This window comes from Astatotilapia calliptera, chromosome 11 (assembly GCF_900246225.1).
Source record: "Astatotilapia calliptera chromosome 11, fAstCal1.2, whole genome shotgun sequence".
NCBI lineage: Eukaryota > Metazoa > Chordata > Actinopteri > Cichliformes > Cichlidae > Astatotilapia > Astatotilapia calliptera.
Genome location: NC_039312.1, coordinates 32720955 through 32744422, shown reverse-complemented (window position 1 = coordinate 32744422; position 23468 = coordinate 32720955). Strand labels below are relative to the sequence as shown.

The 23468-nt window shown below is 39.9% G+C and overlaps 1 protein-coding gene across 3 annotated transcripts; it reads right to left on the bottom strand.

The window, feature by feature from the left end:
• Positions 1-323: 323 nt before the first annotated feature.
• On the bottom strand, positions 324-22429 carry phf1 (PHD finger protein 1). 3 transcript variants are annotated; one of them, XM_026185535.1, is made up of 16 exons: positions 22283-22429; positions 20948-21066; positions 20263-20341; positions 20029-20110; positions 19269-19355; positions 17062-17156; positions 16389-16537; positions 15812-15907; positions 13134-13202; positions 12748-12871; positions 11295-11362; positions 10574-10711; positions 8290-8368; positions 5692-5807; positions 3790-3876; positions 324-2178 (listed from the first exon to the last, which is right to left on the bottom strand). In XM_026185535.1, exons 3-16 carry the CDS (start codon positions 20338-20340, stop codon positions 1764-1766), a joined length of 1683 nt encoding a protein of 560 aa, XP_026041320.1. In that variant the 5' UTR covers position 20341; positions 20948-21066; positions 22283-22429; the 3' UTR covers positions 324-1763. The 3 variants fall into 3 exon arrangements, with proteins under 3 accessions (XP_026041320.1, XP_026041319.1, XP_026041321.1); XM_026185534.1 differs by lacking the exon at positions 22283-22429 and having other exon boundaries at positions 20948-22267; XM_026185536.1 differs by lacking the exon at positions 22283-22429 and having other exon boundaries at positions 10580-10711; positions 20948-22267.
• Positions 22430-23468: the final 1039 nt, after the last annotated feature.

The following is a 23468-nucleotide window of genomic DNA, read 5'->3' as shown; positions in this document are numbered from 1 at the left end:
ATCTATATAGATATAGATATATGGTGAAAACTTGGCCCGTTTCTTCTGAGAAACTCTTCCTCTCTAAGATGCTCTTTTTATACCCAAACATGTGACTGAGCTGTTGCCACTTAAAACCTAATTAGTTGCAAAATGTTCCTCAAGCTGTTTCTTTTAGTAACACTTACTTTTCAAACCTTTTTTTTGCCCCAATCCCAACTTTTTTAACCCTTGTTGCCGACATCAAATTCAAAATGAGCCATTTTATTCATGAAAAGTAAAATGTCTCAGTTTAAACAACTGTGGGTTTATGAGATTTGAAAATCATTACATTTTGTTTTCATGTACATTTTACACAGTGTCACAACTTTTTTAGAGTTTTGTAATTAAATGTAGTAAAACTTTATGGGGCCTGCTCTATCAGTTTAGTGATTGTAGTCCTCAGATGTCCAAATTCTTTTAAAAAAAGAAGCAATTTTCATTTTACAGAAAATAAAAAGATGTCAGAATCACAATATTTTCAAATTAATGAATCATCATCACATCATACTATCTAAATATTAAAGTATAGTTCAGAGTATTTTAGTCTATGGTCATTTATATTTAGCAGCATGGAGCAGCAGCGAGACGAAGCAAAGTATACACAATAATAATAACGGATATGACACTGACTCTGGAAGAGGGTTCCAAAGTAGCTTGCAGATGCACTGCAACTATTGGCAACTTGAACCAGTTTAAATAGCACGCTGCATTTATATATTTTATGAGAAATGCCAAATCAAATAGATGTGTGAAATAGTGGCTGAGCTCGTCCTCATGACCTGCCTGTAGTAATATGGTCAAACTGTTAACAAAGCGGAAAACAATTTTCACTTTTTGGCAAAATTTGATTCTCGTTTCTGGTAAATCATCAAATTCTTGTTTATTATCACAGTAATACTTTTTCTACCTGTTCTCTTACACATTTCCTGTCATTTTGTGCATCGAGTCAAGCTGTATTGTACATTATTCTAATTTAGTGGGCAGGAACAATTAAATGGTGTATTGTAGGTTTTTTGCCAAGAAATAGTTCCAAATTTTAGGAAATACGCTTTGTTGTTTTCTTACTGTGGACATCCCACAGAAAAGTGGTAGTTACCATCTTTGCACTTGTACATTACATTTGAAGCTACACCCAACACAAACTGTTCCTAAAACTGAGCCATAAAATCTTAAAATAAGCATGCCAGCGATAACATTTAAATTAATGAGCTTAGGATGGATCTAGGTCAGCTGTTTCTCTCTGCTTTTTGTCTAAAGTGACTCTAACTCCACTCTTTTATTTGTGATAACTAGGTTTCAACACAAAACTGAACCAGAACAAAGTAAAATAAGTATATTTGGGGGTTTTTGACTGTTAAATGTTGAAATTTCAGATATTTCTTTTTAAGCGTGGCCTTTTAATTACAAATATTAATGTGGTCCAAACACAGATAAAATCATCAGGAGGTTTACACATTTTCCCTCATCATTGTAAAAGATGATAAATGCAAAGGCATATTCCAAAGTTAACAGTACAAATATCAGAGAAACACTAGCAAAGAGGGACATTTAGTAACAAGTAGTGAGGTTATAATGATGTAGAATTAGAGGTGATGCTATGAGAGCAACCTGGATTTGCAACGTGTAGAATTTTTTTTCCTTTTTGTTTTGTTTGTACTTTAAACACTGCCACGTATTACATACACAGCAGTTCTGTGACAACTGCAAAACAGTCATTGTGTCTCTAGTTTACGCTCTTTGTCTCAGTACAAACTCACGTTCTCCCACTCCACCAGGTACTGCACCTTCCCGTCAGGTGTGACTCGTCTCGCCAGGATCCTCACTGCCTCCCCTCCTCCCCAGCTCCTGGCCACTGTTCCGTCCCCACCTCCCATTCCCATTCCCGGTGCCCCGCCGCCGCCACCTCCTCCTCCTCCACCACCGCTGCCACCTCCTCCTCCTCCGCCTACACCACCTCCTGCACCCATGCCAGCCTGATAAGGAGGTAAGTCACGTAGAATGAGGGGCTCCAGCTGCTTCTGCCCCAGCTGGTGTTGATGTTGGTGGTTGTGCTGGTGGTTGTGATGGTGCTGGTGGAGGTGGTTGTGGTGATGGTTGCTGTTGGAATTGAGGGGGTATGGGAAGTATGTTGGTGGTAACCTGCAGTTGTCCTCCATGCTAGGAAAAGAGAAGGGGAGGAGTTAGGAAAAGAGGATGGATTCATCTGGATGGAATCGATGCCGCTCTCACTGCTCTCATCACTCTTGCTTGCTGCGGTTTTTTTTAATAATAATTTTGTGAAAATATGTCACAATCGCCCTTTTTCTGTTCCAAAGTCATGGTACTAATAATAGGCCAAAGAAAGTGTTAATGCAAAACAATATTACAAACATTACATTACAGCCAAGTTAACCTGTGAAGTTTGGGGTATAAAAATTACTTTGTTATTTTATCCTAATAGATATTTGTGACCAAACTCTGTGCAGACAGAGAATTAGCAACCAATTTGCAAAGCTGCATAGTCAACCATGTATCAGCCAAGGATCTAAACACTTACCCCATCAATAGAGGTTATTACCAACTGAATAGTTAATTATGAAGTTAATTATAGATGTAAAAAAAATAAATGGTTGGCAAAGACCAAGTCAGTTTTTGATATTTTAGATAACTGTATTAAAGATATTATTTTAAGTTACATTAAGTTTATTCTGTTATGTATATTTTATTCTAGTTCCTGAGCTGTAGTAGTCAGTAGTATGGTTTTATGAGAAAAACATTTAGATTTTTTAACTTGTATATAAAATACCAACTATGGACATGAATTGAATATTAGCACTAACTACAGATTCTCTGTGCAGAATAAGAGTTTCATGGTCAGTTTAAAAACTGTAAAATAACCTTGCTGTCTGCTCCAAAAGAGCCAAAATTTAACAACTAATTAATTAATTAATCAATTACTGTAGGTTTGCGCTCAAAAAACCCAACAAAAAATTATATTAAGAAATCTACAGTTAAGTAATATTTAAATAACTTAAAAATATTTTATACCTGTATTATAAGAGATACAAGATGACAACAACTGTGTTTTATCTCAGAACTATTAAAACATTTGTAATAATGAATGGTCAACTAGTTCCTTTTAAGTTATTTATGTAATTTTAGATCAGAATATCAGAATCAGAAAAATTTATGAATAAATTACATAATTCTGAGCTACGTGCCAGTCTTTGCTTTGGTGTTAGGCCAAGAAACAATAACTGTCAAGAAAATCATTGATAATTAACTTGAAAAAACCAGAATGACTTCTTCTTCATAATGAATCTCTTAATTGTGAGCACATAAAACGTTTAGCAGATTTTCATTTATATTCTCTTTGTTTCATACACAGGCCTGCGGTGCTTGTAGTGGTTTATTTTGATAACTTAATCGATAAGGGGGGCTGCTTAGCTGCACTGGGAAGATTAAAAATTTGTGCTGACCGATAAAATATGTAGTGTGCGCACACTGAACGTCAACAAACGTGCCACTCGGTGCTCAACTGTCAAATGTATACGATTGAGGGATCTGTCTAAAATATTTGTATACACCACATATATGTTGGCACTCACAGTGCCCCCAGGCAGTGCTTATGCAAAGGTGTTCAAGATTGGTCCACTCGTCTAGAAGGGAAACATACAAGCATATATACATACACTACATTATAGTATGACAAGTTACCCCAGACAAAGTCAGCAGTGAGCCACTATATAAGATTTAAGTCTAAATATGAGGAGGATAAATGAGAAAAACCTGTTGTAGTGATGGAGACTCCTGGAGAGTGTTGAGTTCCCATTGTAGGTGGTGTGGTATAGGGCATACATCCGTTTTGGAGGAGAGCTGTGAAGGGGATTCAGACAGGTTGACACACAATTTCCATCCAGCTGGGTTTAAAAGGAAAAGAATTTATTTTAAAGCCTCTTTGAAAAAAAACAACAACACTTTTGTGATTTCTAGCCTTGGAGTTATTTGTTTCAGGTTACTTACTTTTCTGCCACGGAGATTTCTACTGCCTAAAGAATATGATGGAAACAAGGTTTTTGACGGGTTCCTCGTGTATTTTCTCATTTTTACCTTTATCCGTGCGGCCCTGTGCTTTTCATCTGACCCAACACCCTCAAAGGCATGTTTGATGGCATCAACAATCTTATCATGTTCAAGTGAGTTCAGCTGAGCTCATCTGAAACCGGATTTGGTCACTTTTATAATCATAACCTACTTTTATTTACCTTTTTCAACTTACTATAATTTTAAGACTACTATTTCAGCCTGACATTATTCAGTTTAACAGCTACTTAAGTATTACGCGTAGCAACTAATTTTGCTTGATTAGCCCTCATCGTCAACAAACAACTGTCATGGTCCGCGCACCTCGCCAGCTGACGTCAGCTCTCGCCTCTGCTCTCTTTCTCTCTCGCTCTCTCCCGCTCTCTCTTTCTCCTGCCGGGGCGGAGCTTAGTGTGGGCTCCCGCCCCTGGCCCACGCACCTGGGGATGATCAGCACACCTGCCACTGATTATGAATTAGTGCTAGTTAAGATGGCGGACCTGCGCTACTCGTCGCTGGATCGTTGAGCCATCAGCGTCAGTCGTCCTGCAATCTGCAAAGTTTAAGTTGTGAGTACGCCTGAACCTGGAGACTAACTGTTTATCTGTATGTGTGTAGATTCCCCCTGGACCCGTTCCCTGTGCACTGTGACTGAGCGTGAGCCAGAGTGGTGGTGGAGAGAAGAGGAGCTGTTTGTGTTTAAGAAAGCTGTGTGGAAATCTTCCCTCCCTGGACTCCTGCCCCTTTCACTCCCGGACCCTGGAACCCCGGCCCCTTTTCCCCAAACACCTTTGTACATATATTTCACTGTGGAGAGCACTGTAAATAAATGCACTCTTGTTTGAAGGAGTTTGTGGTCTGCGCCTGAGTCTGCTTTGCTAGCCTTGACAACAACTTTATTTATACTGTTAGACAACAATATTTTATTACATTTTTCATTTTTTAAATGGTATTTATTCATTTATTCATAATATTTAGCTAACAATTTGATAACAACTATAAACCCATATCTCCGCCTTCAACTATTCATCAGTATTCATCAGCCAATAGTTAATTAAATATAACTTTTTACATAACTACTCTGTTTCAAACGTTAGATAACACTTGTATTTGTTTATTAATACTATTAGCTTGTAATTTTAACTGTCACGCATACTTTTAATAAGCTACAGCTATTAATGATTCACCCTTTAACCATTACTGATAGTCCATTACTTTAAGTGACGTTATTCTTTTTGACTCCAAAAGGTGCAATAATTTACAAAATGAGTGCTGTTTGCATTCAATAAGACCTGAATCTAAAAGTCCAAAAAGTCATCAGGACAGTGTTTACTGAGGTCACAGACAAGAGGTCCAAAGTGTTATTTTTCCCATTGGCTTCTCTAAAAATGGACATCCTTTTGAAACCAGATGAGTCACCTCCTCCTCCTAGCCATTATATTTGTATTATTATAAATTATGGATACTACTTTTTACACAGGTGAAGTGAGTTTTTAACTCTTCTTACATCCATTAATAATTTACCTGAGCAGGAACAAAACTGTACAACTGAAAACTTCTCTTATTCATGAATAATTCACCTGAGCAATAAAATGTTACAACTCTTACCTCAGGTTAAGCTCCTCCTCTGACTTCCTGGAGTTATACAGGCTGGCCCCACCCATGTAGCCATGGCAACATGGCAGTAGCTCAATAGGGTTGGCAGCTACTGGGGGTGGACATGCCTGGGCACAGAAGACACACACAGATCAGCTTGTGTCTGGATGCCAAGATCACAGGAGTCAATGAAGCACTCGTACCTCCGTGCTCACTCATGCATTAAGTCAATTCTGCACAGGGAACGTTCTGTTTTATGACAGATACGTCTAGAGACAGGTGAGCATGCTGAAAACCAGAGTGAACACATCTTAAAACTGAGGGGATATCCATCCTGAAGGCTTTTTGCTATTCTTACAGATACAGAACAGGTTGATTTCCATTTCCTTGCACTGCCTGATGACAAAAACGGGCAGATATACAGTGGTGTAATAAAAAGTGCTTGCACCTGACCTGATTTCCTGTTTTTTGTCACACTTCAAAGTTTCAGATCATCAAACAGATTTAAATATTAGACAAAGATAACCTCAGTAAATTCAAAATGCTTTTGATTAAAGGAGAACGGTTATCCAAACATACCTGGTCCTGTGTAAAAAAAAGTAATTGCCTTTCTGGTTAAATCATGAACTAACTGTGATTAACAACATTTACTAGAAAGCTGAGCTCAGTTTCGCTAAACACACTCAGGCCTGATTGCTGGCAGACCTCTTGGATCAAGAAATCACTTAACTAGAACCTGTCTCACAAAGTAGAAGCAGGCTAAAAGGTTTCAAATAGCGACACATCGTGCCACGATCACAAGAAACACCGGAGAAGTTACTGACATCTATCAGTCTGGAAAGGGTCACAGAGCCATTTCTAAGGCTTTGGGACTCCACTGAACCACAGTGAGAGCCATTATACACACAAACCTTGGAACAGTGGTGAAGCTTCCCAGGAATGACCAATTACCCCAGGAATACAGCGATGACTCATCCAGGAGATCACAAAAGAACCCAGAACAGCATAAAAAAACTCCAGGCTTCACATGTCTCATTTAAGGTCAAAGTTCACGATTCAACAATAAGAAAGAGACTGGCATCCAAAACCACTCCGGACCAACAGGACCATAAAGGCTTGTCTCACATTTGCCAAAAAACATCTGGGAAAATATCCTGTTGACTGATGAGACACCTTATGGAAGGTGTGTGTCCCATTATATCTGGCGTAAAAGTAACACAGCATTTCAGAAGAGGAACATCACACAGTAAAATATGGCGGTGGAGGCTGTTTTGCTGCTCAGGACCTAGAAAACTTGCTGTGGTAATTAATGATAAACACCATCATTTAGAAACTGCATTTTGTGTTGACTTGTGTTGTCTTTGTCTAATATATAAATTGGTTTGATGATCTGAAACAATTAAGTGTGACAAACATACAAAACATAGGAAACCAGGAAGGGGGTAAAAACTCTTTTTTTTTCTTTACATCACTGTATCTTTAAATCCAAATAAATAACAGGATGCCACATCATCAAGGCTCATCAGACACAGCAGTAGGATGTCTCCCTTAGACGCATCATTCCATAGCACATCTCATAGTGCTGCTCTGCGGCGACTCATGACCCATGACAAGTAAAAACATCAGAAGATCATCAGAGCCATCAATCACTGGAGGCATCATCTCGGAGGATGCCACCTAAAGATTTCTCATCACTGGACTGTGACATATAGCACCAGAGTGAGCCCATTATCATTCCCTTCTCCAGCATTACTATTAGGATGGGATTATTATTCAGTGGCCTTAGTCGACATCTGTGCCTTTAAATGGATGTGCTCTGTCAGTGCTGGACTGTCAAGGTGCCAGCGCCACCTGGCCAAACTGTAATTGACTGCAAAGTGCACTTGGAAGTGATCCCAGGATACGCATATCAGCATTCCTTCCCATCTCACTTTCCACAGTACAAGGAAGCAGCTCCTCCAAGACGGACGGGGATTAGCATCAATCAAACGGGGCACAAGGGGGCCTGGATGTGCCAGAGTGGAAACGAGTGCTCTGCAGAGCGTATTGTTCCAGGATTACTGTATGTGCACATACATGGATGACTGATGTGTAGGACGACAAAGTACAATGAGCACTGTAAGAATGCCGTGTAAAAATAGTAACCACCGCATGTGATGTTCCTTGTTTCCGTGCAGTCCGCTGGGAATTGGATTTGATGATCAAGATAAATGTGGCGCTGAACTGCAGGTGTTGATGAAATACATGAGCAGCCAAGATTGGATTTGAATTATACATTTTAACTGAGCCACATACACTACACTTCATCTCTCACGTGCTAGCCTTTATGCGAACAGCAGACTGTAAAGCATCAGCAAGCTTTCAACATACAGCGAAAGGGAGAAGAAAAATATGAGGCACTGAGCTGCACTGGGTGTAAAAAGACACAGACTGAGCTCGACTGCGAAATGAACCTTCATCACAGTTTCTGACTGACAGGTTATTTGGATCGCAGAGAGCTGTTTACCTGGATGCATGAAAAAAAATTTAAAAAAAGGAAAAAATACCAGAGAGGTTTTGTTCCCCAGACCTCCTCCCCCCTTCCCCTGAGTTGAAGACAGAGGCACTGACCTGTGTCTCCATGATGCGACGCTTTGATTTACGTGACTCTGGCCCCCCCACTCTCCTCTGGCAGGGTAGCGACAATGGGCTGAAGTGAGCAAAAAAAACACATAAATAAGTATACAAGGATACACACAGAGACAGAGTCCCTGTGTGCAACACTTAGTTTTTACTGCAGTGTGATACAGAAGAGCAGTGAGATGATTGTTAATACAGACCAGCCTAAACATCATTTGTCTGGCAATCTGTTTCTTCCTCTGTGCTTAAAACTGACCTTGTTTATAAAAGCTGCAAAAGCTAAAACTGCAAAAGCGTCTCCCAAAGGATGAAATCTCCACTGCATGCTTCCATGACTGGCCAGCATATACTTGTCATTATACTATAATTAGAACTTTATCAGTCTTAGGAATTGAAATGTGTCTTTTGTCCTAAAGGCAATGATAAAGAAAAGACCGAATAGTCATTAAATGAAGAGATTTATCCTTCTCGTAGCGTGTTTTTTTTTTTTTAGCAAATAGCACGGCAGTCTGGTCAGTGGATTATAAGAGAGTATAAAGCTGACATTCTGTTGTAAGGAGGATATCTTAGAGGATATCTTATGAAGTGTTAATATAAAAAGGTTTATATTCTGGGGAGAAATAACATTACAATCTGCACATATAACTTTAATATTTCTGGTGTGCAAGCTGAAATTCAATAAGAATCTGTTTGCAGTACTTTGCAGAAAAAGATGACAATTTCACCAAAGCCAATTTAAAGAAAACCATGACATTAGTTTTAGAGCTCAATTCAGTCTGGGTCACAAAAGAAAGGGTACATATAAAAAAGAATTACAGTAAATATTGATGTGTTTTTTTTTTTATCTCATAAGAGCTTTATTTTCTGTACTCGGATTAACTCGTGAAAGTGGCCAGTTTTGTATTTTTCTCATGCAACACAATTATATGAATTATGTATAAGAAAAATACACGCAACAAATACAAGTCACGAACACAAATCATTATCATTTTTACTGAAGACAATAGAAATGCTGATATCTGATGTGAATGGTGCTATTAGACCACGGCTCACACGACCCAGTAATTGTTTAGATATCGTCCTCTGAGGTGCATGAATATCTAAATGAAATGTTGTATGTTAGCAAAAGTCTTTGCTCAATGTTCAAGGATGCTCAGATGGTCATCTCCTCCTGTCAATCAGCAGCACAACTTCACTTATAAGATCCGGATGGTTTAATAAATATTATCCTTCAATATTGAGCTGATTGGGAGACAAATCTGAAGACAAATCTTTGAAGGTCTCAGCGTACCCAGCAGATATCTCGAACAAAACTTCCTATTCAGTCAGTTCAGATCGTGTTAACTATCAAAAAAGCTAAATTGCTAAAAGCTACAGTGTTTGCAGATTATGGATTCAAATATATAAGAAAAATGTAAAGATATATAAAATATAGAGCTATGCATAGAACATTCTTTCCTCAAAATCTGATATAAAACACCAACTTATATATCAGCCTTTACATGCCTCCCCAGCTTGGTGCTACTAAGCAATCACATCCCATGTTGCTTTAACAAAATAACCAATTGATGTCTTTTGTAAGTACTTTAAACCTAATACTGAGAACAATGTCCATTCAGATGTCTCAAATGTCCGTCAGTATCCTTTAATATCTGCTTTCTTTACTGCTGGCTCCCTCTATAAGATGAACAAACGATATCTCTTAAAATGGATGCACTGCTTAATGCTTCTGATGTGGCTGGCTGCTCATTTATAGAAAACTGACAAAACTAGTTGAACCAACAAACCTGCTGTCTGAGCAGAGGGAATTTGTAGAAATTTGGGTACGCAAAGACAATGCGTGTTACATCTCTAATATACATATCTGGATTCTGTTCGGATAAATTTTAAATTTGTGTTTCATAAATCATACGATGGTTTTGTGAAATGAAAATCCTCCCTTCAAGACTGCTCCACTCTGCAAATGATTCCATTGTAATTCAGTCTCAATACGCACCAGCTAAGTACTAAAAATGATTTATGATGTCTATGAAATCTACAGGACACGTGCAGATGCATGTGCACACACACTTGGGTAGATAATCACACGAAAGCACGCAGGGGAGCTTTCTGCTCTTTTAGGAAAATATTGAGACGCTGATACTTGTGCTGCTATATGAAAATTGCAGTCTTTTGATTCCTAAGTTAATTGTTCATGCATAATGACTATATGCCCTGTGGGAATCTCACAGCTCTTACTGAGATAAGAGCCAAAAATGAGAGACAGTGTCCTTACTCTGACCTTCTCCGGTGCGTGATGTTGATAGGTGGGTCGGTGATGAGCGGCGACGAATCGGACGTCAGCGGTGGAGGGGCTCGAACCTGAAGCCCAAAAAGACACTTTTTCTTCTTGATCTCCTTTCCAGAGACAAACCTGGGAAACACGGAAAAACATCTTCTGTCTCCAGCTGGTTCTTAAACTGTATCATCACCTTACATGTGTGTGTGTGTGTGTGTGTGTGTGTGTTTCTAGCAGTCCTCTGTGACGTCAACATTAAGCTTTAAGTTGTGTAACACAATGTACATATTCTCCTGATGAAAAATTTGAATCAGGAGCATTTCAGAGGTAGTGACTGCGTAATTAACTTGTACATAATTAGAGCAGAGTCTGCCTGGAGAAAACTGCTGTTTTTTGGCCACAAGGTTTCTCTGTTTTTTCAAATATTCAAAGAAAATTTGCTCATATTAACTGCTAGACTGTTTTTAAATAATTAATACCAACGATTCCTGTCCAGCTAGACCAAACAAGTATCAAAAAGTTGTACTTTTAATCTGGTCTAACTGGCAGCCATAGTTCCCTTTTCTCTGTATGCAATACACCTCGCCAGTTTGAACCTGCACGTCCAACGCTACTACCTTCAGTGCACTAAGAAAAGTCTTGTATTCATAAAGTGCTACTCATCACTCCAGTCATGTGTGGTTGGTGTTTATTCTTCTCATCATATGCAATGACTTACCTGTCTTTGTGGGAGTTCAGAGCGTTGAGGAGATTGTGACAGCGGTCTTGCCTTGGCGTGTCAGAGAGCTGGAGGACAGACAGGAATGAAAAATCAAAGCTGTGTTTACACAGTAGGTGACCACCAGACAGAAAACCTCTAATGCATACAATCACTTTGTTTTACAGTTTCTGACAGCAATAATGTTGTTAACTACTTTGGCTATATGGCTAAAAATCCCTGTTGTACATGTCAAATTTGATACTAAGAACAACTTAAAGGAGAACTCAAAACCTCAGACACAGAGACAGGAAACTCTTTACCTTCCTGCTTATTCTCCTGGGGGGGAAACTAGACTTTTTACATGGTGCTATGACTTTAGCACAGATGTTAATAAGAGATGACTGATTCCTTATGAGGGATATTTGTCCCCCAGTAGGATAAATGAACATATAATAATGATATATTTTTTTAAAAGCCCATCTAAATGTGATAAATTGTAGGGACTGTGATCTTAAATTCCCCTGTATGCAAATATGTGGCTATAGTAAGCTAGAAATACTGGATAGATGTAAAAGTTGTCGTTGAGTAACTAAAATACAACATATGTTTATATTCTGGATGAAGAGCTGAAACAGTTATCTAAAAGCACTGGATAACCTGTTGGAAAATGGTTGAAATATGTATCTGAAACAAAGGATAAAGAACTGAGATAGTGAGCTGAAACTCTGTAAAGTTCAAATGAACAGCTAAAAGTAGCTAAGTGCCAATATATCAATCTGTGAATGAAATACTAGGAAATATTATAAAATTAACCAATGACAATAGAAGTTTATTTTTCAAATTAAACTGATTCTTGCTAGACACTTGTTGCAAGAATGAATGAAAATGTTTGAAAAATCCATAATTGGTGCACAAAGACAAAGGAAACTATGAAAAACAAAGATGGATTCACATGTGAAATACAGTAAAAAAAGACATTCAGATTTACGAGAGGAGTACTGTACTAAAAACAAACCTACAAAAACTGTTGAGTAAACAGTTTGTTTGCTTCATTTCTTATAAGCAATGTATTAACTGTTGAAATAGTTCGCTGAAAATAATCAGTGGACATTTAAAATGGTTAAGCTGCACAGTACTGCATATGAACTACTCAACGCTTTAGCTCAAGGCAGCTAACCCATTCAAAACAGTAATAATTGTCACTTGGTGATAGTGGAGGAGAGTTCAGTTAATCTGATACGGCTGTGGGGGTCTATTGGCCAAGTAAGGTCACTAACCGCTGTCCTAGATCAACACTGAATTTTTAACTTGGTGTTCTCCTTTAAGCTTACATAGAGGTCATACATTTTTAACTTTAATTTTACTTTAATGCTGGTTAATAGGCTTTAAGTCTCAAATGTAAGAAAAAAAAAAAGCCTGGCAGCATTTCACATCATTTCATCATGGTCCTGAAACAGGGAAATATCAATACCGCGCCTAGCAGCAACGAGTCCCAATTCTCATTGGTGAAGGACAGGATTTCATGGTCAAAATCAAAGTATTTCCTCTTGCAGCACAGCGAGAGATGGTAGAGTACTAAATGAGCCAAATCCATCCTGCATTTCAAAAGAGTAAGAGTCCGTTACACAAGACACAGGTAAAATGCAAAAACAGCACGGACATAAACAATCAATATTTGGTGTCATTTTTTGTATATTCTTTTCAATGGACACAATTTATATTAATTTGTGTGTCAACCAGACGTGATTACCAAAAATGGGTGGAATTAATTCTTTAAAATGTATTTTCTGTTTCTGTTCATATTCATTGGCTGTAAAAATGTCAGTAAATATGTTACAGTCAAAATGTCAAAATCACCAAGTCATGGGGAGTCTTTGGATTGTCTCTGGTCCCTTTGTACATACAGAGCACTGGAACTGATAAAACCTAAAACAGAAGAAAAAAACAAAAATTCAGACAAGCATCTCAGGTTATTCCTAAAAAACCATTTCTTTTACTCTTGATGAGTTTGTTTGTGTAATAGTTACCTATGGCAAGGAGGTCATGTAACTTTTTTTTTAGGGTTATGATTACAGAGAGGTGGGGCTTCACCCAAAACATAAGTGATTTGGTTACATTTCACTGTGTGTTATACTTGTATAACTATACATGTGACAAATAAGGAACCTTGAACCTTGTGTTTTGGATCACAGGGACACATTAGGACTGTTGAATGATGAAAAAGGTGCATTTGCAAAACATCTCCATGAAATTTTTTTTAAAAGGGAGGGGAATTTTCAACTCTGTCAAGAGGTAAGCATCTTTATTTTATTTTTTTTACAAAATAGCTAATCCTTTTGTTTATTATTTGCAGAATCAGTATTTCTTTTTGTATCTAGATATATTAATCCAGGGAACTATGTTACGTCTTGTTGAGCTCTTATTAATAACTTCAAGTGATTGATACGTGTGGGGTTTTTATTCTTTCATTTTCAGTCATGTAACAAAGGTCACGATCCCCTGCCGTCTGTGTCCCCCTATCTCTGTTCTTCGTGTTTCATTTCAGCACTAGTTATTTATCTTTAGTTCCTGCTTTACTTTGAAGATTTGCTTCATTATGTGGCTTTTTGGTTTGTTTGATTTTTAACTTTCTGCTCTTATCCCCCTCCCTCCTTGGTGATTATCTGCCCTGCCCCTATTAGTTTTACCCACCTGTGTCTCATTTCTAGTCACTGCTGAGTGTGGATATATATTTCTGCCTTCTCCTTGTCCGCTGTCAAACTGTCTGTCTCGATTCCTCACACCCTTCTTTTTGGAGCCAATGACTTGCTTTTTCTTGAATATTTTGCCATCTTTGGCTACTACATTTGCGTCCTCTCGCCAATCTAGGACATAAATCTTCACAGTTTTTCCACATTTTTGCTTTCCTTGCTATCTATAGATGTCTTCTCCAGACATTTTATCATATAAATCAAGCAGAACTGGAAATAAAGGGACAGGTGTATCGTTTTTCCACTATAATAACATTCTGCCCCGAATGACCCTGAAACTGAACTCACACAACAACAACACTGTGTGCATCTGTCCTTCTATATGCATGAAGGTCACTGGGTAAGATGAAGCGCAGACATGGTATGACAGCGGTGCATGCTTACTATTCCAACTGTGAGCTCAGTCTTCACTCTTCCTCCATCACCTGCTCAGCAGATGTTGTACCAATCCGGCCTCACTCCCCCCGGCTGTCAATCTAAATCTAATCCCTCCTTTTTTTCCCTCTCCTCTTCAGACAGGTTCGGCGGTAACACAGTGTCAGGAAGGGTGTGAAACCCAGTTGGCTAGCACAGATGGTTAATGACAATAATAACTTAATGGATGGACACATTTTATTACACGCATGGGATGCAGCCTATGAAACCACACAGTGATCAGCAGCTTGCATATCCACCCAGCATCACATCTGAACTAATAGCTGTGAGGTGATATGCCTGCTTAGTGTCTGTCACCGTCCCTTTGCTCTCAGTATGTAATGAGCTGTTGTCCTTGTAGAGCGAGTCACAGAGTACATTAACAGGCACACTAATAATTTAGTCTTAAGCTAATTAAGGCACTTCTCTGATGAGTGAAGCTGTCATGTGGACATCTTTATCTGTTTACCTTAAATAGACTGTTTATCTGCTTATCTCAAATAAACTGAGACAATCAGCTAATTAATAATATTGATAGTGGATTCACACTTTGTTATGAATCTGTTTAAAATAACAAATTTTACTGTTTGCTTCCAGTTTCGTAAATGTGCAGATTTTTTCTCTATTTGTATATTTTTAAGTAAATATAAAGCATATGGAATATTTGAGATTGCCTTTTAAACCACTGAGAAGCTGTGCTACATGTGTGTCATTCAACAACAACGAAATAATCAACAATAGCAAATGTATGCCGAGTAGAACACAGGTACTTTCTGTGCAGGGTAATTACATATCTAAAGAGGCTGGATCTAAAAGTAAATGATATTTGGTGAGCAGTAATAATGAAAAAACAATGTAAACTAAGCTATGCTTGAAATTACAGACTTACGCGATCCAATTATAGATCGTGACTAATACACCGCCTTAATATTGATGTTGACTGTTTATTAGCAGATAAGGAAAGACAAAGAGGATTAAAAATGTCTTGCTTTGTTTTTCTTAATTTATATCCTTATCGTTAATTTAAGTTTCAAACATTTTGATTGAGTTCTTAATTGAGTTGTTATTTATTTTGATTTTGTCTTTTTTATTTGTTAAAATGTGCATCATTGCTTTACTGTTTTTATCAAGCAAGCCAAAAAGTTTTTTGCAGTCATATAATTATCAGAATTGATGTACCTTTACCCTCAAGTATCAACATCTGCTTCAAACGTCCAACAAAATCTAACAAATAAGTTATAACCCTCCCGGGGAAAGTTTTAAAAAGTGCACATAAACAAATGCATTATACTGTAATGTGTTAGCTGCACAAAATTTCAACATAATTATGAGTATACTGTCAGCTTTCTGCAGCGATACCCTGTAATGTACCTGTCCCCATACAGCAAAGGCTTGGTTAGACACTGCGTGCAGGCCTCGTGGAACCACTGACCACAGCTGCCACACTGTAACATCTTCAGGTTCCACCTGCAACCCAGTCACAAGAAAGAAACAGCAAGAGAGACTTTAAACACACAAATGAATGAATGAATGTGTCCAGCAGCATAATTGAGCGATGGCTACCGAATGATGACTGCAGCATTTCATAAGACGTATCTTGTGGTCCCACGACTCACAGTTGGGCGTTTGCTTTATTCTACTTGAGGTACTACATAAGTACTACATAGGAGCTAGCCAAACACAGAGAGTGCATTTAAAAGATAGCTTGGAGTACTTTTATTTTATTGATTGCATATCTGACTTGATCTTTGATACATAGAATTTCACTCAAAGAAAGCCAGTTTCAACTGACTGAGACACGTCAGATGCACTGCGTGCGCTTTATAAATAACCCACAATACGCCTTTGAGATATCTGAGTTCAAGCTTTGTGGGAGAATGAAAAAAGTTTAGGAGCATACACAAAGTGTACAGTCAAACTTAAAACTGGCCTCTGCAGTGTCACTCACTCTCCAGGTCCGGCACAGTAGCAGTAACACTGCTGCTGATTGGTCAGGTGCTGTGGGTCCCAGTCCAGGGATGACAGCTGATAGGGTAGCCGAAGTTTCATAAACTGCATGAGCCGGGCAAAGCGCCCCCGTTTGAGGGCCCCCCCTCTCTGTGAATACAATTTGAGGACAGAACTGATTGGTTTGCGACCTCTGAAATCACTGTCATGTCAGAGCAGCGAGGGAGACGGATCACATGCGATGGGGAGAAGGCAATTCGTTTCATTTTATTGTAGGTCAGCTGTGAGAGATAGTGTCCGAGGAAGCGGAAGTCTGGACAAGAGATATGGACATTGACCGATTGACAATTAAGCGAGTGCCTTCTCATCTCATATCTACAGAACTGGAGCACATGTGATTGATTGACTTTAAATGTACTTTTCTCAACTCCAGTGTAGTTTTTCAGCTTCATAGCTATTGATTGTTCATGATTTCACTGACATAATGTAGAACATCTAATACTCAAGTCAATACTGAGAGAATTAGTGCGCTTTTACCTCGAATAAACCCATTACCTGCCACACACAACAGGGTAGCCGCAGCACAGCTTGATATATTTGACTGGATTTCTCCTATATTACGCACTGAATGTTTTTCCCCCCAGCATGTGAAACGTAGAGATTAGCCGTCTGACCTTGGTTGCGACTGCAAAGACACATTGCCGACATATCCACGAATCGCTGTCAGCTTCCGGTTCGATGGTTGGCGTGTGACACTCCGGATGATAACCTGTAATGGGAGGAGGAGGCAGAGCGTTTAATTCGTGTTTACAAGACACACAGCCGGAGTGACAATAATGACAGAGCAGCTCCATGTTTAGTGCCAGTTTGTTTCAGCTGCATGAAAAACATTTCACTTACACTATTTGCATTTAGAGAGAGAAACGTAGCGAATATGTTTGTCTGCTTTTTCCTCAAAAACAAACTGTCAGAAACCGTGTATGCATGACAGAGCTGTGAAGACATGACGCTAAGATTTGCTGTCATTGCTGTGACAGTTTTAAAACTTCCTCCCACTTGCACTTCAGTATATCGTAGCTTAAAGGTCCAAATGGAGTAAAACACTAAAATGCATGACCTTCACTGTGCAGAATATGCATGTGTAGAGGTCAACACTAGCCTGCTACTTTCTGAAATCTTATGAAGTGGGAAAATTTCTCAGTCCTAACTGAAAATAACACTTTAAGACAGCCACATGTGAGCATGATTAACCTTTCTGAAAGTCAATCATGGTCCATCACTTTGTACCTTTTTAAAAAAATATATATATATATATACATATATATATATATATATATATATATATATATATATATATATATATATATATATATATATATATATATATATATATATATATATATATATCCATAGGTCCCTCATCCTATTCATGTAGCCCCTTCCGCCGGGGTTCCGCCGCTGAGTACAAGATCCATAGAGGCTGGGGTCTATCACACCAGGCAAGACCCCAGGTGCAGGCTGTGTAAAGATGCCCCAGAAACAATCCAGCACATAACAGCAGGGTGCAAGATGCTAGCAGGCAAGGCATACATGGAACGCCATAACCAAGTGGCCGGCATAGTGTACAGGAACATCTGTGCCGAGTATAACCTGGAAGTCCCGAGGTCAAAATGGGAGATGCCCCCAAGGGTGGTGGAGAATGACCAAGCTAAGATCCTGTGGGACTTCCAGATACAGACGGACAAAATGGTGGTGGCTAACCAACCGGACATAGTGGTGGTAGACAAACAGAAGAAGACGGCCGTAGTGATCGATGTAGCGGTTCCGAATGACAGCAATATCAGGAAGAAGGAACACGAGAAGCTGGAGAAATACCAAGGGCTCAGAGAAGAGCTCGAGAGGATGTGGAGGGTGAAGGTAACGGTGGTCCCCGTGGTAATCGGAGCACTAGGTGCGGTGACTCCCAAGCTAGGCGAGTGGCTCCAGCAGATCCCAGGAATAACATCGGAGATCTCTGTCCAGAAGAGCGCAGTCCTGGGAACAGCTAAGATACTGCGCAGGACCCTCAAGCTCCCAGGCCTCTGGTAGAGGACCCGAGCTTGAAGGATAAACCGCCCGCAGGGGCGTGCTGGGTGTTTTTTATATATATATATATATATATATATGCTTGAGACTAATCCTCACCCCTGTAATATCCTGATTTGCATTCATAAAACTCACAGCATTTACACGAGAAAGACTCCCCTTTATCCTGGGGCTGGGGGATCAACTGCCAAGATTTTAAGGCTTGTAAAAGCTAGCAAAATTCCCAACTGTTTGTGAATTCCCATCAATTCCTGGAAGGTTTCTATGCTACCTACAAGTTCCCATATATAGTCACTAGATAGAGAGAGGCAAAACTCAATGCGGTGTATTCAATGTAAAGAAGTGTGACGAAGACACATCAAGCTTTCACTGTATATACACAAAATTTCATTTAGAGTATTGCACATCTTGTAATCTGCAGTTAAACCTTTAAAAATCTTACTGCGTGCATTTTTCAGCAAGACAGAAAAAGAAGATGTTATTTTAGGATTGCTTAACTATGCAATTATCAAATTAGCTGCAAATTATTATTCTGCAAATTAGTATTTCCAGTTCTTAAAATATGTCTGGAAGGGATATTTAAGTCAGCAATAAACCCCAGAGAAGTTTTTTTTTCTCACTTTGTTTCTGGTTCCGATGCAGGTGCCAGCGACAGTATTACTCATTTCTGATATGTGGTTTTCTTTTTATAAGTGTGGCACTTTTATTTACCATAATGTGTCAAACGTTCAAGGTCAGTGCAGGAACTGGTGGAGCACCACCATTTGACAGCGTGTGATGAGGTGTGCTCCCTTACCGTGGCGACATTTAAGACAATTTATGAGGGGTTCTTTAAGAGGCGGAGCGTCACAAATACAGCAAACTTCTTCCACTCCAGCAGCAACTGAGGCAAACAGAAAAAGACAGAGAATAGCAGGGGAGGGGAGGAAGGAAATGTGAGAGAGGAAGACAGAGAGAGAGAAAGCAGTCAACAGCATTAATTTATGTATATTGATTCACATCCTTGCCACCTCATTGATTTCAGTGTCTCCTGTACCCTTTCAGATTTCACTTCATTTGATGAGCGGATATCCAGCCTGGTCCTAACAAGTGTCCAACTTCCCCTTTCTCTTGATGTTAGGTAGAGTGGGGGTGCTAGCTCCCCGTGGAGTCTAATAAACTCTTAAATAGACTGTAATATACCAATTACATCTCAACATGCCCCCTGTCAGAATACTCAGAGCACTCGGTATCATAACCTCAAACGTAACTGAAATTTCTCTTCTGCATTTTTCTTTGACAACAGTTGAGAGATCTTGAGAGAAAAGGCACAAGATTTGAACTTTTGAGCTCACAAGAGGAACAAATCAGACGAGCATTCATTCAACTCCTTCAGCAAAATCTGAGAGTGGAAGCACCACCTTTACTGCGAGTTCATCCGAGCATCTCTGTGTTCAAAAGCTCAAGCTAGATGCATTTTTAACCCAACAAGTACAAAGTTCTCTCAACAGGAAGCTACTTACTCTTCTTGCCGAAGGGAGCGGGAGGGGGGGAGGAAAAAAAGGAGTTTTTCTTACACGAGTGAATGTCCTTTCTCAGTACCCAGAACTCAGAGTTGTCCTCAAATCTCACCAGACAACACTGCTTCACTCCATCTACCTGAGAAGGAGATAGCAGGTGAGCGGAATGATTGACAAAACTAAATGGAAGTCTTTTCAAATCCAGCCAAACACATTCATGCACATGCTGCATACACACAATCAAAGGTCTCTCTGTCACACACAAGCATACACACTCATACATGCACTTACTCTTTTCACATTGCCGAGGTACAGTAGTCCATCACTCCATCGAGCCAACACATCATCTCCTTCACTTACTCCCCCCATCCTGAGGAAAGAGACAGAGAGGGGAGAGAGAGCAGGGCTCATGTGAAATGGAAATCCGATTTATTCGCTGAATACTTTGCTGCCATTGCTGACAGAGGGGTTTATGGCCCCGGCATTTCGACTGCTTCTGAGACAGGCGGGCTTCAGTGCAAAGGGGTTAAAATCTCCCCCCCTCCATCCGCCTCCTTTTAGACTAGAGCATAGCGACAGCCTGTATCCACCACAGTGAAAGATGAGAGTGAGTACACAACCAGAGAGCAAGACAAATGATTACTGCACACATCAAATACACATACACACACAGAAAAAAAAAACACTGCATGATGACTACTGCAATACAGTTTGACTGAATGAGCAAAGATCACAGTGCAGCTACTTGAAACATCTTCCCTGCACTTTGCTGTTGTCTTCCCCTCTCCCAACATCTTAAAAACTTGAATAGATGCATCAAATGACTCTGCAGGCATTATCTCTGCACATTGAGCATTTGTTCCAGTGCATGCACTCAAGTCAAGACAGACGCAGGATGCATTACAGTGTATGTAGCCTTTTGTGAGTCAGAAGGAAATCAGACAAATTTCGCTGAAAGCTGGCCGGTGAAGGGTACCTGTCAAGTCGAACTCCTTTCCGTCGGGGTCACAGTGATTCCTGGACAGGTTGGACATGAAATGCCCTCATCTGCTGTGGGTCTCCGCTGCCCAATTACTGCCAGCTCGGATGCGCAGCCTGCGTGTTTGCAAAAAGTGGATGATGTGCATGTATGTCCCTGTCTGTGCCAAGCGCCTGTGTGTGTCAGTCAAGCCGTCAGCGAGGAGGGAGAGGAGGAGGAGGAGGAGGGGGGACTGACTGTCCGTCCGTCTCTCAGTCTAGTTTGTCCGTCCTCCGCGGTGCCGTTTCGTCATGTTCCCGTCGCTTTTGCTCTCAACCCCCCCTCTCCGTCACCACCTACTGATGCTATTAAGGCGGGTTTGTCAGAGCAGCACCGGAATCAAGCCGCCAGAGACGCCATCATCCCTGCCTCTCGCTCTCTACCGACTTGTTGTGACGCAGACATAAAACACCAAGATAGAGTGGGAGGGAGATACTGATAGAGGGGGATCCAGAGGTGGCGGGGGGGTCCTCCGCGAGAGCACCTTCCTGTGTGAGAGATTGACCCTAAATCGCTGTGACAAGGTGGGATTGTAATTTCTGAGAAAAGAAAGGAGGGTGGCGGTGCGCTAAAAGCCAGCGGAAGCAGCGCGCCCGGTGACAGGGGCCAATTAAGTAGCCAATTAGTGAGTTTAGCCGCCTCATTAATCGGTTTCAAACAAGAAGGGACCGGACAAGTTTAGGAAACCGGTGGGAAAAGTTTTCAGCAGTAGAAGCTGAGCAGGAAGATTAAACTGTTGCTTTTCAGTGCTGATTTTTAGCCGCTGCCTGCTAAAATGAACTGAATTTTGTGTTATCGTTCTTTCTGTTTTACTCAAGAATTTTGGGATAACATTAAACATTATTTAGAAAACACTACAATGGGATCCCAGTAGATTTAAAACATATATGAGCTCAATGACTTGCAACACAACGTCACAGAGAATTACTTCCCATATAAACCAGATCTTACAATTTTATCTAAAAAATAAACTCCAAAGGCGACAAATATCCAGAGGCCATCTCCTCTGGGCTGTGATGTCTGATGGCTCACAAAAGAAAGAAAAAAAAACACATGAACAAATGCACAGTGTCCCTAATTGCACCAGTTCCAGTCATACATCCAATGCAGGCTGCTTCATTGAGTTCAGTCTTGAATGAACCATGCACGTTGTTGAGTATGTAGGGTTACTGAAAACCTATTAACCGCTTCAGAAAAAGCAAACATCGGGGGGAAGCTGCTTCCAGAGAGTCACAGACACGTTATTAAATTGTAAACAATGCTAAGTCACACCGGGATTTAGATTACTCTTACAGTTAAATTGCTTTAGTCGAACGGCGTGTTTTGCTGCTTTTGGCTGCAGGCTCATCCATCAAATCCAAGGTTGTGTTTGTTTGTTTTTGCTTTCTTTTCTTGTTTATGTCTTGCACATTACTCACACCAGTCGAGCGTGTGGTAACACCGCCGTGCGGTTCAAAATGGCCCCTGGCAGATTAAAAAAAGAAAAGAAAAGAAAGAAAGAGAGAAAGCGTAAAGTGTCATTTTCCAAATGTGGCCGCTGGGTGGCGAACAAACACCAGAACAGGAACTCTACTGAATCAGGCCTCTCAGTCTCATAGACTCGCAGGATCAGAGTGAAGTTCGAGAAAAGCCCCAGAGTTGTGATGATGGTGATGATGATATGAGTAGGATAATAAGAAAGGAAGAACATTTAAAGTCCTCATGGCTCGTGGAATCTGTAATGTCGAGACTTCACATGTTCTAAGACAAAGAAAAAAGAAAAAAGAAAAAAAAAAGAAGCTGAAACCTTGACATCATGGGTTTTTATTGCATGTGATGGGTGTGTTGTTTCTCAAGTTCCTTTCCGTGTCACAATTTAAAATGCATTTGCCATTACAGTCACACAGTAGCTGTTGCACTCTGAATGGTAGCATGGCCTACTTGTTACAGATGAAACCATTCATCCTTGAAGGAGCAGAGAAGGCAAATACTAACATTTAACACTACAGCAATGCACTAAAAACAGCATTAGATAATTACTTAAAATATGAAGCTAAACCTAAAAGTGTCTAGACTAAATGTCATGGGCCTGGGGGTTGGTCTGTGGGCTTTGGGTGAATACCGATCAGCAGATGAGTTCAGTTGTGAGAACAGGTGTGTTTCTGGGATTTCTCAGTGAGGTGGCACAGGAGTGACCAACAACTAGTGAGGGACTTTTCTTAAAAAAATATATCAAATCAGTTATATGAGTTAAATGACTCATATTGATCTTAATTTGCAGTCCTTGTGAATGCATTACAAGATGTGACTGCCCTGTGACAATGTGGCACACATAAGCACAAGACGCATGGTGATGGCACTAACAACGGTCTGGGTACAACTGTAAGGGTGATTTATTCTACTTATCAGTGGTAAAAATAAAGAGCAATATCTCTCCCGTTCTTTGAGCTCAGGTTTGTAAGGTAAAGACTGTTTCATGCATGTGTGTGTGTTGACTTTT